General features: G+C 35.8%; 2 protein-coding genes and 1 non-coding gene across 3 annotated transcripts; 2 read left to right on the top strand and 1 right to left on the bottom strand.

Moving 5' to 3' along the window:
• The first annotated feature begins 4,425 nt into the window (after positions 1-4,425).
• On the top strand, positions 4,426-10,031 carry LOC110732644 (50S ribosomal protein L3-2, chloroplastic-like). Its single transcript, XM_021912610.1, has 5 exons — positions 4,426-5,030; positions 5,727-5,936; positions 7,792-7,896; positions 9,175-9,288; positions 9,503-10,031. Exons 1-5 carry the CDS (start codon positions 4,713-4,715, stop codon positions 9,674-9,676), a joined length of 921 nt encoding a protein of 306 aa, XP_021768302.1. The 5' UTR covers positions 4,426-4,712; the 3' UTR covers positions 9,677-10,031.
• Positions 10,032-11,148: 1,117 nt separating this feature from the next.
• LOC110732642 (phosphoribulokinase, chloroplastic-like) lies at positions 11,149-13,972 on the top strand. Its single transcript, XM_021912607.1, has 5 exons — positions 11,149-11,889; positions 12,666-12,750; positions 12,889-12,973; positions 13,184-13,428; positions 13,525-13,972. The coding sequence occupies exons 1-5, from the start codon at positions 11,333-11,335 to the stop codon at positions 13,774-13,776; spliced, it is 1,224 nt and encodes a 407-aa protein (XP_021768299.1). The 5' UTR covers positions 11,149-11,332; the 3' UTR covers positions 13,777-13,972.
• Positions 12,558-12,629, bottom strand: TRNAG-UCC. Its single transcript has one exon. It is a non-coding gene; the product is annotated as a tRNA-Gly (tRNA).
• Positions 13,973-14,027: the final 55 nt, after the last annotated feature.

Genomic DNA, 14,027 nt, shown 5'->3' with positions numbered 1-14,027 from the left:
TGCCTGGTTTGACAATGGAGTCGGTTTGTTTCGAGTCAATAGCTAGTTTAGAGGAGGATTTTTGTTAACCCTCATTAAAATTTGTTCTTCGTAATTTTTTTTTGAGCTATTATTAAATGTGTTAGGAAATAAGGGTGTAATTGTGTTTGATTAATGCGGAACAAGTCAATGAAAAATAAGAACGAGAAAAACAATAAAGAAGATAAACAATGAACACAGGGATTTACGTGGTTCGGTCAAATTAGACCTACATCTATGGGTGGGGGATTCGAGAGCTTCTTCACTATAAAGGAGAAAGAACGAGAGAATAATACAAGGAGTCTTAAATCTAATAGCTTAAAAGGTATGATCTAATTGATCAACTAAAGGGTCCTTTTATAACATAAAGAAACGCTAATTAAACCCTAAAATTGTTCCCCAAATATACTCAAATAGCCATCATAGAAAAGATAAAATTTTAGGAAATTATCCCTAAAATAATTAAGCTAAAACCGGAAATATAAAACTGCCCAACTCGTCTACACACGGATGTGCACCCTTTGGGCACGGACGTGCTATGTTGAGCACTTCGTCAGCATCATTCCAACTTCGTCAGGTCTTCGTAAAACAGCCATAACTTTCTCGTTTCTTACCGGAATTGGGCATATAACCTATCGTTGGAAAGCACTTGAGCTATCACCTCCAACTTGAATCACCTCAAAATCACTTATAGTTTGATAGATATCTGCCTTCAAAGTCAACCCTACTAGATTTCGAGTCACAATTTAACAAATCTCCACCTTGACTTGAAATCGACCAAAAGAAGGTAACTCCACCTTGAACCAAGAAGTAATGCTCATAAAAAAAACATAGAACCTCCACCTTAAACAAAATTCCATAAGCCTACTCACATTAGGCAATCAACAAACAGACATCCTCCATAACTTGTGAACCGGTGCGTCTCTGAACACAAAATTTCGTACACAAAACCATTACATGGCCTAGATTGAGAATATAATGTCACAACGACAAGCATGCTTATCAAAATTAACCAAACTCTCTTCAAACACTTCTTCATCTCAAAACCAACCTAAAAAACTTAGGCAATATTAGAAAAATAAAATTACATCAAGAATTTCTAAATTGCAATTGTACTTAATAAATCACAAAAGTACCAAAATTGAGATAAGAAATAGCATAACTAGATCAAAATCTAATGCATAACCAAGATTGCTACTTTATTACGAACGAAAAATCAAAAGCAATCTATCACAGACTCCATAACCCAAAAAATCCACACGGTTTCTCGTTTCACCAAGAGATCTCAAAGGGGCACTTATCATGAAGAGAACGTAGAAACCGCAACCCCAAAGCTCGTAACCCTAAAGTGCATAATCATAATCATCATCGGTGTTGGCAATATTTGCGGATTTGTCCTCATTAGACTTCTCCTCATTCTTCTTCTTCAATTTCCACTCGGCTTTGGTATTACCTTTCACGTGACAATAGTTACAAACTTTTCCTTTACCAAAATTCTTATTACCACCATGAGCAACTAAAGCATTATTTTGAGCAGGATTATTAGATTTATTAACCAATTTATTGTCAATTAAATATCTCTGGGTTAAGGCATCCTTAACATCCTCCAAACTCAAATCATCTCTACCATACAATAAAGTATCTCAAAAGTGCATATACGAAGGCGGTAAAGAACACAACTACCTAATAGCCATATCCTCATCATCGATCTCAACATCGATGTTTTGCAAATCCATAATAATAGAGAAGAATTCATCTAAATAAGACTTAAGCGGTTAACCTTCTTCTAGACGAAGATCATGAAGTCTAGATTTGAGTAGTAGACGGTTGATCACGCTCTTTGTCATATAAAGTGACTCCAACTTCAACCACAAACCAACAGAAGTCGTCTCCTTGGCAACCTCTCTCAAAACATCATCAGAGAGACATAATTGAATTGCCGAAAGAGCCTTCAAATCGATCTCCTCCCACGTATCCTTTGTCATGCCTGATGGCTTTTTGGATACACCTTTAAGAGCCTTGTGACAGCCACTTTGAACCAAGATGGCTTTCATCTTCAATTGCCATAGGCCAAAATTCACTTGCCTATCGAATTTCTCAATGTCAAATTTCATTGGCATAATTTAATCAAACAAATCTATAAACACCTAAAACCTAAGACCTTATAATCTGCCTCTAGATACCAATTTGTTAGGAAATAAGGATGTAATTGTGTTTAATTAATGCGGAACAAGTCAATAAAAAATAAGAACGAGAAAAACAATAAAGAAGGTAAACAATGAACTCAAGGATTTACGTGGTTCGGTCAAATTAGACCCACATCCACGGGTGGGGGATTCGAGAGCTTCTACACTATAATGGAGAAAGAACGAGAGAATAATACAAGGAGTCCTAAATATAATGGCTCAAAAGGTATGATCTAATTGATCAACTAAAGGGTCCTTTTATAACATAAGGAAACCCTAATTAATTAAACCCTAAAATTGTTCCCCAAGTATACTCAAATAGCCGTCATAGAAAAGATAAAATTTTAAGAAATTATCCTTGATATAATTAAGCTAAAACCGGACCCAAAAAACCGCCCAACTCGTCCACACACGGGCGTGCATCCTTTGGGCACGAACATGCTATGTCGAGCACTTCGTCATCAGCATCATTCCAGCTTCGTCAGGTCTTCGTAAAATGGCCATAACTTTCTCGTTTCTTATCGGAATTGGGCATATGACCTATCGTTGGAAAGATCTTGAACCAAGCTATCACCTCCAACTTGAATCACCTAAAAATCACTTATATTTTGATAGATATATGCATTCAAATTCAGCCCTACTAGATTTCGAGTCACAATTTAACAAAGTGTATACAAAATCTTGTATCTCTTCAATTAGAAGTTTAAGGTACAAGCCTTTACCCTCTATATTTTTTGGTTCAAGAAATGCATCTGAGCCAATTAAACTTCTTGTTGCAGCTAGGGGTGTTAGTGAGGCAAATTGACCCCGAGCCTCTTTAGGCTAACTTGAGCTCGAAGCTTGTCGACCTTGAAAATTTTGGTTGGCTCATCAACACCCTTGATTGCAATTTGTTGATTTATATTACGTTGGGTCAACAGTTTATTTTATACACTTTAATAATTGGAAAATTAACCGGGGTGGCGAGGTGGGTGTTTATCCCCTCACCCCCAATTTTCATACCCATCCAAAAATTTTATAAGCATCATGTATTGAAGGTACATAGACTACATTTGCTTTATCCAGTGATTCACTAGCAACTTATATCTAACTAATAATTTGCGGACGTGCCTATATAGTAACACCACAGGTCATTATGAGCCCACTAGTAGATATTGTTCTCAATGAGCCTTAGCTCGCAAGGATTTCTTTTTTATTCAGAATCGAAGTCCTACCTAAAAGTCCTCTATTAAGTTGAGATATCAACCCCCATATAAAACGTGTTTGAATGGGTAAAATATTACAGGAGACAGGGGTTGTGGAAACGTATTTGAGAGGGTAAAATTGATTTATATAAAACCAAGGGAATTTAGGGGTTAGGGAAATGTATTTGAGGGGATAAAGTTGATTTTTATAGAACGTTTTTGAGGGGTAAAGTACTATAAAAGACAGGGGTTGTGGAAACGTATTTGAGGGGATAAAGTTGATTTCTATAAAGCCAGGGACTTTAGGGGTTAGGTAAATGTATTTGAGTGGGTAAAGTTGATTTTTATAGAACGTCTTTGAGGGGGTTAAGTACTATAAAAGACATGGGTTGTGGAAACGTATTTGAGGGGATAAAGTTGATTTCTATAAAGGCAGGGGATCTTAGGGGTTAGTAAATTGTATTTGGGGGGGGGGAAGTTGATTTTTATAGAACGTTTTCGAAGGGGTAAAGTACTATAGGAGACAGGGGTTGTGGAAACGTATTTGAGGGGGTAAAGTTGTTTTTATAAAACGTCTTTGAGGGGGTAAAAAACTATAGAAGACAGGAGTTGTGGAAACGTATCTGCGGGGTAAAGTTGATTTCTATAAAGTCAGAGGACTTAAGGGGTTAGGGAAATGTAGAGATGATCAACTATGCCCCGATCCGCAAGCACGACCCGATCCGCCCCGCCAGAGGACTCAAGGGGTTAGGAAAAACGAGGGGGTTTGGGCAAGCCAAAAATCACAATTTTAGTTTAAAAAGTCCGATCAGGCCCGAAAAGCCCGTTAAAGGCCCGACAAACCCGACATTTTTTAACAGGTTTGGGCTTGAGTTTTCTTAGTAAAGCCCGACCCGACTCGAATTTTGATCACCTCTAGAGAAATGTGTTCGAGGGGGTAAAGTTTATTTTTTTTAAGTGACATAAGATTTGATCCAAATTCAATTACAATACCCAATTGACGGAACTAAAAATCAAGTGTGATCTTAATGGTTCGACCCCAAAATCATTAACATTTCATGGTTTGAACCTTTGGGTTGGGTTTGTAACAAAGGAAAGCCGCAAATCACACACACTTCCCAAATCACACAGCCGCAAAACCCTTCGACCCTAAAACCCTCCCTCCATTTCTTCCCCCCTGCAATCCTCAAATCACTCGAGTTTCTGCACTCATTGCTAACAATATGTCTTCATTTCAATCATAACCTCCAAATTAAAAAAACCCTAAATCACAAAACCCCCATTTTCTTCATCTTGTTGATTGAGGTTTTGAGTAATTTCTACCATGTCTGCCGCATCTAGAGGCTTAATTTCTCGGCTGAAAACGGTGTTAATCCCACAAAGAACACTAACCCAGTTCAGAAATTTTAGTTCTGAGATTCTAACACCTCAAAATGAAGTTATTCGACCCAGAATCATTGAACCAAAACCTGGTGTTATGACCAAACAATCTAAAAGAACTGGGGCAATTGCTATTAAATGTGGGATGACTGCGCTTTGGGATAAATGGGGTGCTCGTGTTCCCATTTCTGTTCTTTGGTTTGATGATAATATTGTTTCCCAAGTTAAAACTGTTGAGAAAGAAGGCTTCTTTGCTCTACAGGTACTGTTTCATGCTTACTACTTTTTTGTTATTATTTTTTCATGTTTAGATCTCATTTTTGGTAGATTTGTTGAAGTGGGTGTGTTTGATTTGCTTGTAATTGTGCTTTTATTTGATTGGGTTTTGCATTGAAGATGGAATGTTGAGATGTTTTTGGTAGGTTGTTGAGAATGGTGAAATGTAAGAAATTAGGATTGAAGGGTTTCATTGTTTGAAATGTAGTTGTTTGGGGATGATTAAAATGTGATGCTAGGTAGGTTGCTTAATGCTGTGCATTTATCTGATTGAGTTAGATGTCGAAGTTTTAAAGTGCTTTCTTAATTGCCCATTTCTCTTTTAAAATTGGGGTTATCTGTTAGTTGGTGCTACATATTTGTAAATGTTTCAATGTCAAGATGTCTGAGACTTTACAATTTTAGGTTGAGGGGTTTCATTATTTGCAATGTAATTGTTTGGGTATGATTTGAATGTGGTGATAGTTAAGTTGGTTGCTTAAGGCTGTGCATTTATCTGGCTGAGTTTGATTTCGAAGTGGATTCTTAAATCTTAATTGCCCCTATCTTTTCTTTTTTTTTTTTTTGGTTGATTTTATATTTTAGTAGGGATTTGTAATTGTTGCAAAGTTAAGATGTTGAAGATTTTTGTTGTCTGCGAAGTTAATTGTTTGGGGATCTCTTTGGATGTGGTGTTAGTTAGGTTGGTTGCTCGCATAAGAAGGAGAAACATTTGACAAAACCTGAAGTGGGTCACTTTAGAGCACAAGGGGTTCCTATGATGAGGAAGTTGAAGGAGTTTCCAGTGACAGAAGATGCACTTCTTCCTGTTGGTACGTCAATTAATGTACGACATTTTGTTCCTGGACAATACGTGGATATCACTGGGATCACAAAAGGGAAGGGATTTCAGGTGAATTTCTTTATCTGATGGTGTTATATCCATTCAAATATTTGTTATATAGATGTATTCTGTAAACTATCCTGAGTACTACTTTGTTTGAAAATAGAGAAACTATTCCTAATAAACTAGAAGGGTAGGAAAAAGGGGAAAGCCAGTTGAAGGAGGCGTGCAAGGCAATGCTACAACTTGAATTTATCTGTGCTGTATTGGATTCCATGCTGATGATACTAGAACTCTGTTCATCTAGCCTCTCCACCTTGTCATACTTGTCCTTTGCATAGTTTCTTCCTCTTAATGGTGAAAAAGTATTGACTGATTGCATTGTTGGCAGATTCAGCGGTGTAAATTTTCGAGTACCTTTGGCTACTTTATCTACATTGTTCCTACTAGGCTCCTAGCATGCACTTGACGAAGAGCTTTCACCTTTTTCTCCCAGTAATTTTTACTTGGACTATATTTAGTGAGGTGTGTTAGTATATCACCATAAAAATGAATGTTTGTGGGTCATTTGTAGGTAAATAAATGAGATATGGGCTTAGGTCAGGGTTTTTGAGTACAATGCACCACTAATCTAAGAACAAACTAAAAAAATAACAAACTGAAAATATCAACCCCATGTTAGGATTAATGAAGCAAAGTGTAGATGCTTAGGTTATTGAATGAGATTGATTCACAAAAAGAGTCTTGATGTTAAGTTTTAAAGAGGAGATATCTCAGTTTCTCACTCCAGTTCTATTTTTGAACATATTCTACTGAAGTTCTTAAGATAGGCACACACTTTATTTATTAACGGAACTAAACTCTAATGACCACTTAATCTTGGCCCTTGGTGTACAAATTGAAATGATTCACTAGCGAGTTTTGACACGAAGTTAAGAAGAGGAGCCACAGTCAGTTTCTGTTTATCGACATAAGCTAATGAAAGTTCTTAAAATAGTAGATACATATATATAAGGAGACTACATTACAATAACTAAATCCTAGTGACCCCTTTAATAATTTGTTGTTGATTTACAAATTGGATGGCTTGTTTGTTTACAAAACAAATGGACTGTAGAGTTCAATCTTGAAATTCTCGTACTGTTCAGGCCTGATCTCATGACTGCCAGAGTGCCAGACACAAGCAGCTTGTGTTAATAATTGCAGCAGCATCAGCCTTCATGGCTGTGAGCTTGTTCAGCTCCCTCAGATCAACTTCTTCAATATTTGTCTCTTTTTTCTTTTTTTTTTTTTTTTGGGGTAAATGATCATGCGTTGTAGAACGTTGAACTCTAATTTCATCTCAAGTAGTTTTATTTTCAAAAGATTTGTAGACTAATTATAGCTCATCTCTATGCCTCTCAGTAGTTGAACCTTGTAGTCTTGTATGAACAATCTAATTTTCACAAATCTTATAGTCTTATGTACACTGTACGATTCTTATGCTTCCGTTTGTCCTCTAAATCATAACCTTGCCTTCAAATACATCATGGACTATTCCACACCTTTATATTCTCAATTAGACCGCTAAAGAAACTAGAATATCGTTAATAATTATAATTCACCCAAATAACTTCGTTGGAACCTGGATCGTCATTAAATTGAATGTAAGGGATTCTCTGTCTGACTTATCCTTGTAATTAGATTAAGGAAATGATTATCTTATGTTATGGAGTTGTTATGCTGTTCTCTATTTGAGCTGATATCCTATGGGATTAAATGTATTTATCTTATTAAAACCATGCTTAGCTATAGTTTTGCTTAGTTGTAGTTTTTAGATGCACATGGACACTGAAACATAGCAAGGGTTATGTCAAAGGCTGACATGTGTTAAGTTGTTGCCAAAATAACTCTGTTTGCTGACCTACTTACTTCATGTGTACAGGGTGTAATGAAAAGGCATCATTTTCCGGGGTTGCCAGCATCACATGGTGTGTCAAAGGCCCATCGGAGTGGTGGTTCCACAGGTCAAAGGGATGCTCCTGGAAAAGTAAGCTCATATGCAAAGCGATGACTGTTTGCCATTGTATTCTGTTGTTTCTTGTTACTGAAATTGATATAGAATATCATTTTCTTTGCTTGCCCTTGGATTTAGCATTGTAGCCTGACCACATTCTTATGAAGTTAATTGGTGTTTAATTTTCCTCTTATCCGTTGCATGTGAAAAATGCCACCTCAGAAGTTTTTCTTGTAAGAGGGAAAATGAGAAGAGGGGGAGGAGTTGTCTTGGGAAGAAAGGGGACCCACCAAACGTATTCTAATTCCCTTCTTCATAAGTTCTATGAATTTTACTATTTCTTTTTCATATGCAATGTTCAAAAGTCTAGCTATAAATCATCCAATAGATTTTTTCCTATACGAACTCTGCACATTGGTGGCTATTGTTCTACACTCTTATGGAGCCATTGGAACTCAGTTGCATACGCATGAATGAAATCCCCTTTTTGCATAGTAGTTCGGCTGTATGCTTTTCCATTATCGGGTAGCCAGATGTTTATCCTCATGTTCACCATAAAGTGATTCAGTTATCTTTACGTGCCTTTTTTGATGACTTAATCATCATTCTGATACTAGAGCAATTTTATACGCTTCTGTTTATCTCCTTACCTTTAATCAAATTTATAGGAGTTAAACTGAGCCTTTACTAGCTTCATTATGAGTGGTGAAGGGACAGATGAAGATTTTGATGCATCAATCATGTTTTTAGGTTGGACAGATGAGTCCTTGAGCTACCCTTGCATTGATGCCTATTCGTGCTGTTGCATGGTTGAATTTGGGGGTAATACTATCGTTTTGGAATCCATCACATTTCCAAATGTAGTAATAAAGTAAAATTAGATTTCCTAATCCTCAAGATGTCACTGCTAAAATCAAGTGATGGGGTTTAGGATTAAAATTGGTTTAATTTATTATAAAGGATCTTTTTGTGACACTATGTCATGTCCGTAATCATATGTGACAGCTAACCTCGGACAGAGGGAGTATATCCAACATTACCTTGAAATTTGAACTATTCTCTCTCTAGGAGCTCTGGCATAGCATGATAGTAACACCTCTGATGTCTCTCTACAGTATTATGGCTGCTGAATGAGATAGTACTTTTGTTTCAGAATCTGTTGCTTTTTTATGTTGTGCTTCAACATTAGTCATTACATAGTTGAATATAGCTTGAAAATTTCTGTACCTTTTTTATGTTATGCAGTTATGCTTCAACGTTAGTCATTGCGTGGTTGACTATAGAGTGATTGTATGCTTTGTGTCCTGGTAGGTTTTCAAAGGCAGAAAGATGGCTGGGCGCATGGGTGGCAAACAGCGGACAGTGAAAAATGTTTGGGTTTATAAAATAGACCCCAAGAGGAACTTAATGTGGGTTAGAGGCCAAGTATGAACCTTTTTAACTATCTTCTTTCTCTTTTGACATTTTTTAAACAGCCAATTTTCTGCTTATTTCATTTTTCAGACATTCCGAACTCTTAATAAACTCAGTCACTAGGAGTATCCAGAACTCTTTTTTTTTTTTTTTTTTTTTTTTTTTTTTTTTTTTTTTTTTTTTTTCTATGAGCTGGCTCTGCTTAACTCTTTGGCTATGTTTGTAGGTCCCTGGTGCTGAAGGAAACTTTGTGTTTGTAAAAGACGCTTTTTATGAGAAACCTGATGTCTCAACGCTTCCTTTCCCAACTTACTTTTCACCAGAAGACGAAGATGAAGATTCATTAGAACCTATAACTGTGGATTTAGGAGAATTAGATCCATTTATGGCAGCTGATTAATTGGCGTGCTAATTCAGAATATCTGTAGAACTCTGGTCTTTCTATGCCTGGGAAATGCCTAGGAGTTTTTTGTTCTTATATATAGAGGGATATGGTCAAGTATGTTTCGAGGTTGGGTTGTGTTTATTTTGATTTGGTGCTGGAGCTAGTGTTCTCCAAACATTACGGTGTTAGCCTCATATTTATTTGGCAGAGCTCGAGACCAGAATGTGACAAGAGTAAACTATGTTATTGTGTAAACTCTGTTCAAATAAACTGTTGAACTACTGAATGTTGAACATTGTAATTCATCATTTAGAGTTCAAAATACTTTTTGTTGCCTTTTCTGGTAAAAAAAAACTTGTCTTTTGTTTTACTTCGACAAATTTAGTACTGTTTTAAGCCAAAATTGATACCAATAGCAAATGTTCATATGTGACTTTATGTTTGCTATATAAATCAGATGAGATGTATGCACTCCAAAGTCCAACCGTCGTGCGTTGTACTGCCAACAAGCTACGCCCAACTGTATATAACCAATCGGTATAGGTTTGGAGGAAGCGAATTTGATCAGTTTAAGCCTCATTGTTGTGGAACAATTTCTTAAAGAGTGATACCGTGATCCGATTATAACATAATGCTCAAAATAAATGTACAATACATACGATAAGAGAGTTCAGAATAAATCATGCGCTTGATAAGGGAGAACTCATTGTTTGATCTTTTGTAATAAATAATCAACTATGAAGTATATCTAAATACCACTTTTAACATATCATATGATTCTTTTTTCCACTCATATCCTTGTCCTAGTTCCATACAAATACATTTTACAAATACAGTTAATTAGCAAATACGGAGTATATGGTTGGACTATACAATAAGTACTTAGGTACTTTCTAAGCAAGTATGCATTCTATACATAAATAAAAATGATGGTATGAAATTATCAGCATTATATCCTTCTTCAAAAACCAAGAAAATTATGGCCCTAAACACAAAGCCAAAGGAAATACTTAGGAGAGTAAGTCCAAAAACTTGAAATGAATGACATAGAATTAACCCTTCTTCCACTCCACACCCTTAAACCCTCATCTTCAATCAGCCAATTTATGAATGCCACGTGGCAATGCAAATATCCAAACTGCATTAGATTACCTCCATGCAACCTTTGTCCATCACATACACCTACAGAGCCTCATCAACAAGATCTCACCCTTTTTTATTTATTCAAAAACAAAAGAAAAATACAATATACAAAAATAGAAATTCCTTAAAAAGACTATTACACCCTCACCCACAAAACTTAATATCTCTCGATATCCCCTCTTTAAACCTCTGTTCGACCTTTCAGTAGCTACCACATTTCATCGAAACAAGGGGCAACATTGGAAATTCGAAAATAAAAATCGCAATTTTTTTTTCTACCAATCATCAAAAGTTGAATAATTTTCTTTCCTTTGTCTTAATTCATCAAATCTTTTTATTTCCATTATCCAAAATTCTGGTCCAAATTCAATTCTTTTTCCACCAAAAGAAAAAAACCCATTTGAAGGCATAACTTCCACAAAATCCAAATAATCAAAAATCTCAAACACCCACTTCATTTTTCTACCATATACAATTTCTCCTTCTCTCTCTTAATTTTTATTAGAGAGAGAAAAAAAAAATCAAAAAATGGCAGTGTGCACAGTATACACAATTCCTACAACAACCCACTTAGGATCATTCAACCAAAACAAACAAGTATTCTTCTACAACAACAAAAGCTTCAACTACAATAAAAGATCATCATCCAATAACATATTGACAAGTAGTAGACCATATGTGATAACATGCTCAGCAGGTGACTCACAGACAGTGGTGATTGGTCTAGCAGCAGACTCAGGGTGTGGGAAGAGTACTTTCATGAGAAGATTAACAAGTGTGTTTGGTGGAGCAGCAGAACCCCCAAAAGGAGGAAACCCTGATTCCAATACCTTAATAAGTGACACAACTACTGTTATTTGTTTGGATGATTTCCATTCACTTGATCGAACTGGTAGAAAAGAGAAAGGTGTTACTGCTTTAGACCCTCGAGCCAATGACTTTGATCTAATGTATGAACAAGTTAAAGCTTTGAAAGAAGGTAAACCTGTTGATAAGCCTATTTATAATCATGTTAGTGGTTTGTTGGACCCTCCTGAGCTCATTCAACCTCCTAAGATCTTGGTCATTGAAGGGTTACACCCCATGTAAGTATTCATTCAATTCGTCTCGCTTACTTGTTATAACTAATAATTAAGTTCATGCATTACACAGACTTAAATTAACAGTCGTGTTACTATATACTGTATATGAATAGACTGTTGATAATTTACTATATAATTTTCTAGTGGCTTTTACTTGAGGTTAAGTTTAATTTGCTAATTCTTCCTTCTTAGGTTAGTATGATGAGTATGTTAATGAGTAAAAAAGGGCTATTATTATTTTTTTTTTCTAATTTTTTTTTTTTTTGTTGAGTATTAATACCTACTTTTGTAGCTGATTCCAACCTTTTCGAATTAAGTTTTATTTAGTTGGTTTTTATTAATTAACTATGCATACATTTGAGAGAGAGAGATCAAATGTACAATATGGTTGGCTGATGTATTCCAAAATGTTGATAAGGAGATAAAATCCTAAAAACGGTTGGCTGAGCTTAAGCTACTGTCTTTATCACACTCTTTTATTTTTTTATTATTGATTTTCTTACATTTATTTTTTTAATTTGAAAAAAAAATGATACTCATCTAATTTCATAGCAATGTATCGAACATGCGGTCCATATGTGATTTGAATGGTATGTTTGCAAATTCTTGTGGTCATATACTAGGAGGAAGATAATGTCATGTATTTTGTAAATAAAATAAAAATTAAATTATGCGTTTGCCGGGAGTCGAACCCGGGTCTATTGCTTGGAAGGCAATTATCCTAACCGTTGGACTACAAACGCTTGTGATGCTAACATTTTTTCTAAAAATTTATAAAGGTATGATGCACGTGTGAGGGAATTGTTGGACTTCAGTATCTACCTGGATATTAGCAATGAAGTCAAATTTGCATGGAAAATTCAGGTATAAAAATTGGAAAAAAAGACCCCTTGAAATTTCAACTATATTATGATCATATACTAGTATGTAAATTATTTTGTAAGTTGTATTATACTTTGTATTTTGTTCTAACAAACTAGTTAATTGTAAATGACATATCAGAGGGACATGAAAGAGAGAGGACACAGTCTTGAAAGCATCAAAGCCAGTATTGAAGCCAGAAAGCCAGATTTTGATGCTTACATTGGTAATTTACCATACAAACTTTTGGCTAACTATTAGCTGCATAATGAATCCCCCTGTTCCAAGAATCAAGATACTTGTTACTTATGCTCGTTAAGTCGTTATTACTTTTTTCGAAGGGATTGGAAACTCTTAGAGTCGATTAAACATTTTTCAAAATTCTAGTTTCGCGCTTGAAAGGATTAAAACTAATGATATGCTATTCTGAGTGCAGATCCTCAAAAACAGTATGCTGATGTGGTGATTGAAGTACTACCAACCCAACTCATTCCTGATGATGATGAAGGCAAAGTCTTGAGAGTTAAGATGATTCAAAAGGAAGGAGTGAAGTACTTCAACCCAGTTTACTTGTTTGATGAAGGATCTACTATTTCCTGGATTCCCTGTGGTAGGAAACTAACATGTTCTTACCCTGGCATCAAGTTTTCCTACGGCCCCGACACCTTCTATGACAACGAGGTATCATCCTCTTCAATCTATATTATATATAGCCTTATTGGCAGTGGTTCGAAATGATGTGTGTGCCATATCATGACATTCTGTATGATTTTGTAGGTGACTGTGGTAGAGATGGATGGGCAGTTTGACAGATTAGACGAACTAATCTATGTCGAGTCTCATTTGAGCAACCTATCAACCAAGTTCTATGGTGAAGTCACCCAACAAATGTTGAAGCACCAAGAATTTCCCGGAAGCAACAATGGAACTGGTTTCTTCCAAACTATCATTGGATTGAAGATCAGAGACTTGTTCGAGCAGATTGTTGCCAACAGGGCTGCAGCTCCCGCAGCAGCTGCTAAGGCCTAAAAAGCTTGAGTTTACAGATGATAAAATATTAATATGCCACTCTGAATCTCAAATTTTTCCTCCTCTCTTCATTTGTAATTTCCACTACCTATTCTTCTTGTATAAGTTGTTTTTGTAGAGTACTCTGATATTCTGCTGTTAATAGACATCATTTAAAGCAAGATATGAAAAATGCGGTTTCATAGCATCAAACATACTTCACACGTTTCTTTTTGTCAATCACGTCGTATAGCTTCCATCAGAAAAAAACT

The sequence above is a fragment of the Chenopodium quinoa genome, unplaced genomic scaffold, assembly GCF_001683475.1.
Source record: "Chenopodium quinoa cultivar QQ74 unplaced genomic scaffold, ASM168347v1, whole genome shotgun sequence".
In the NCBI taxonomy this organism is placed as follows: domain Eukaryota; kingdom Viridiplantae; phylum Streptophyta; class Magnoliopsida; order Caryophyllales; family Amaranthaceae; genus Chenopodium; species Chenopodium quinoa.
Note: the sequence above shows the minus strand (reverse complement) of the source record. Positions and strands in the feature narration are given on the sequence as shown.

Coding starts and splice junctions, on each gene's coding strand:
- LOC110732642 (XM_021912607.1), top strand. CDS start 11,333: ATGGCAGTGTGCACAGTATACACAATTCCTACAACAACCCACTTAGGA. Junction 12,751..12,888: donor AATTTGCATGGAAAATTCAG/GTATAAAAATTG, acceptor ATGACATATCAG/AGGGACATGAAAGAGAGAGG. Junction 12,974..13,183: donor AGATTTTGATGCTTACATTG/GTAATTTACCAT, acceptor TTCTGAGTGCAG/ATCCTCAAAAACAGTATGCT.
- LOC110732644 (XM_021912610.1), top strand. CDS start 4,713: ATGTCTGCCGCATCTAGAGGCTTAATTTCTCGGCTGAAAACGGTGTTA. Junction 5,031..5,726: donor AAGGCTTCTTTGCTCTACAG/GTACTGTTTCAT, acceptor GGTGTTAGTTAG/GTTGGTTGCTCGCATAAGAA. Junction 9,289..9,502: donor TAATGTGGGTTAGAGGCCAA/GTATGAACCTTT, acceptor CTATGTTTGTAG/GTCCCTGGTGCTGAAGGAAA.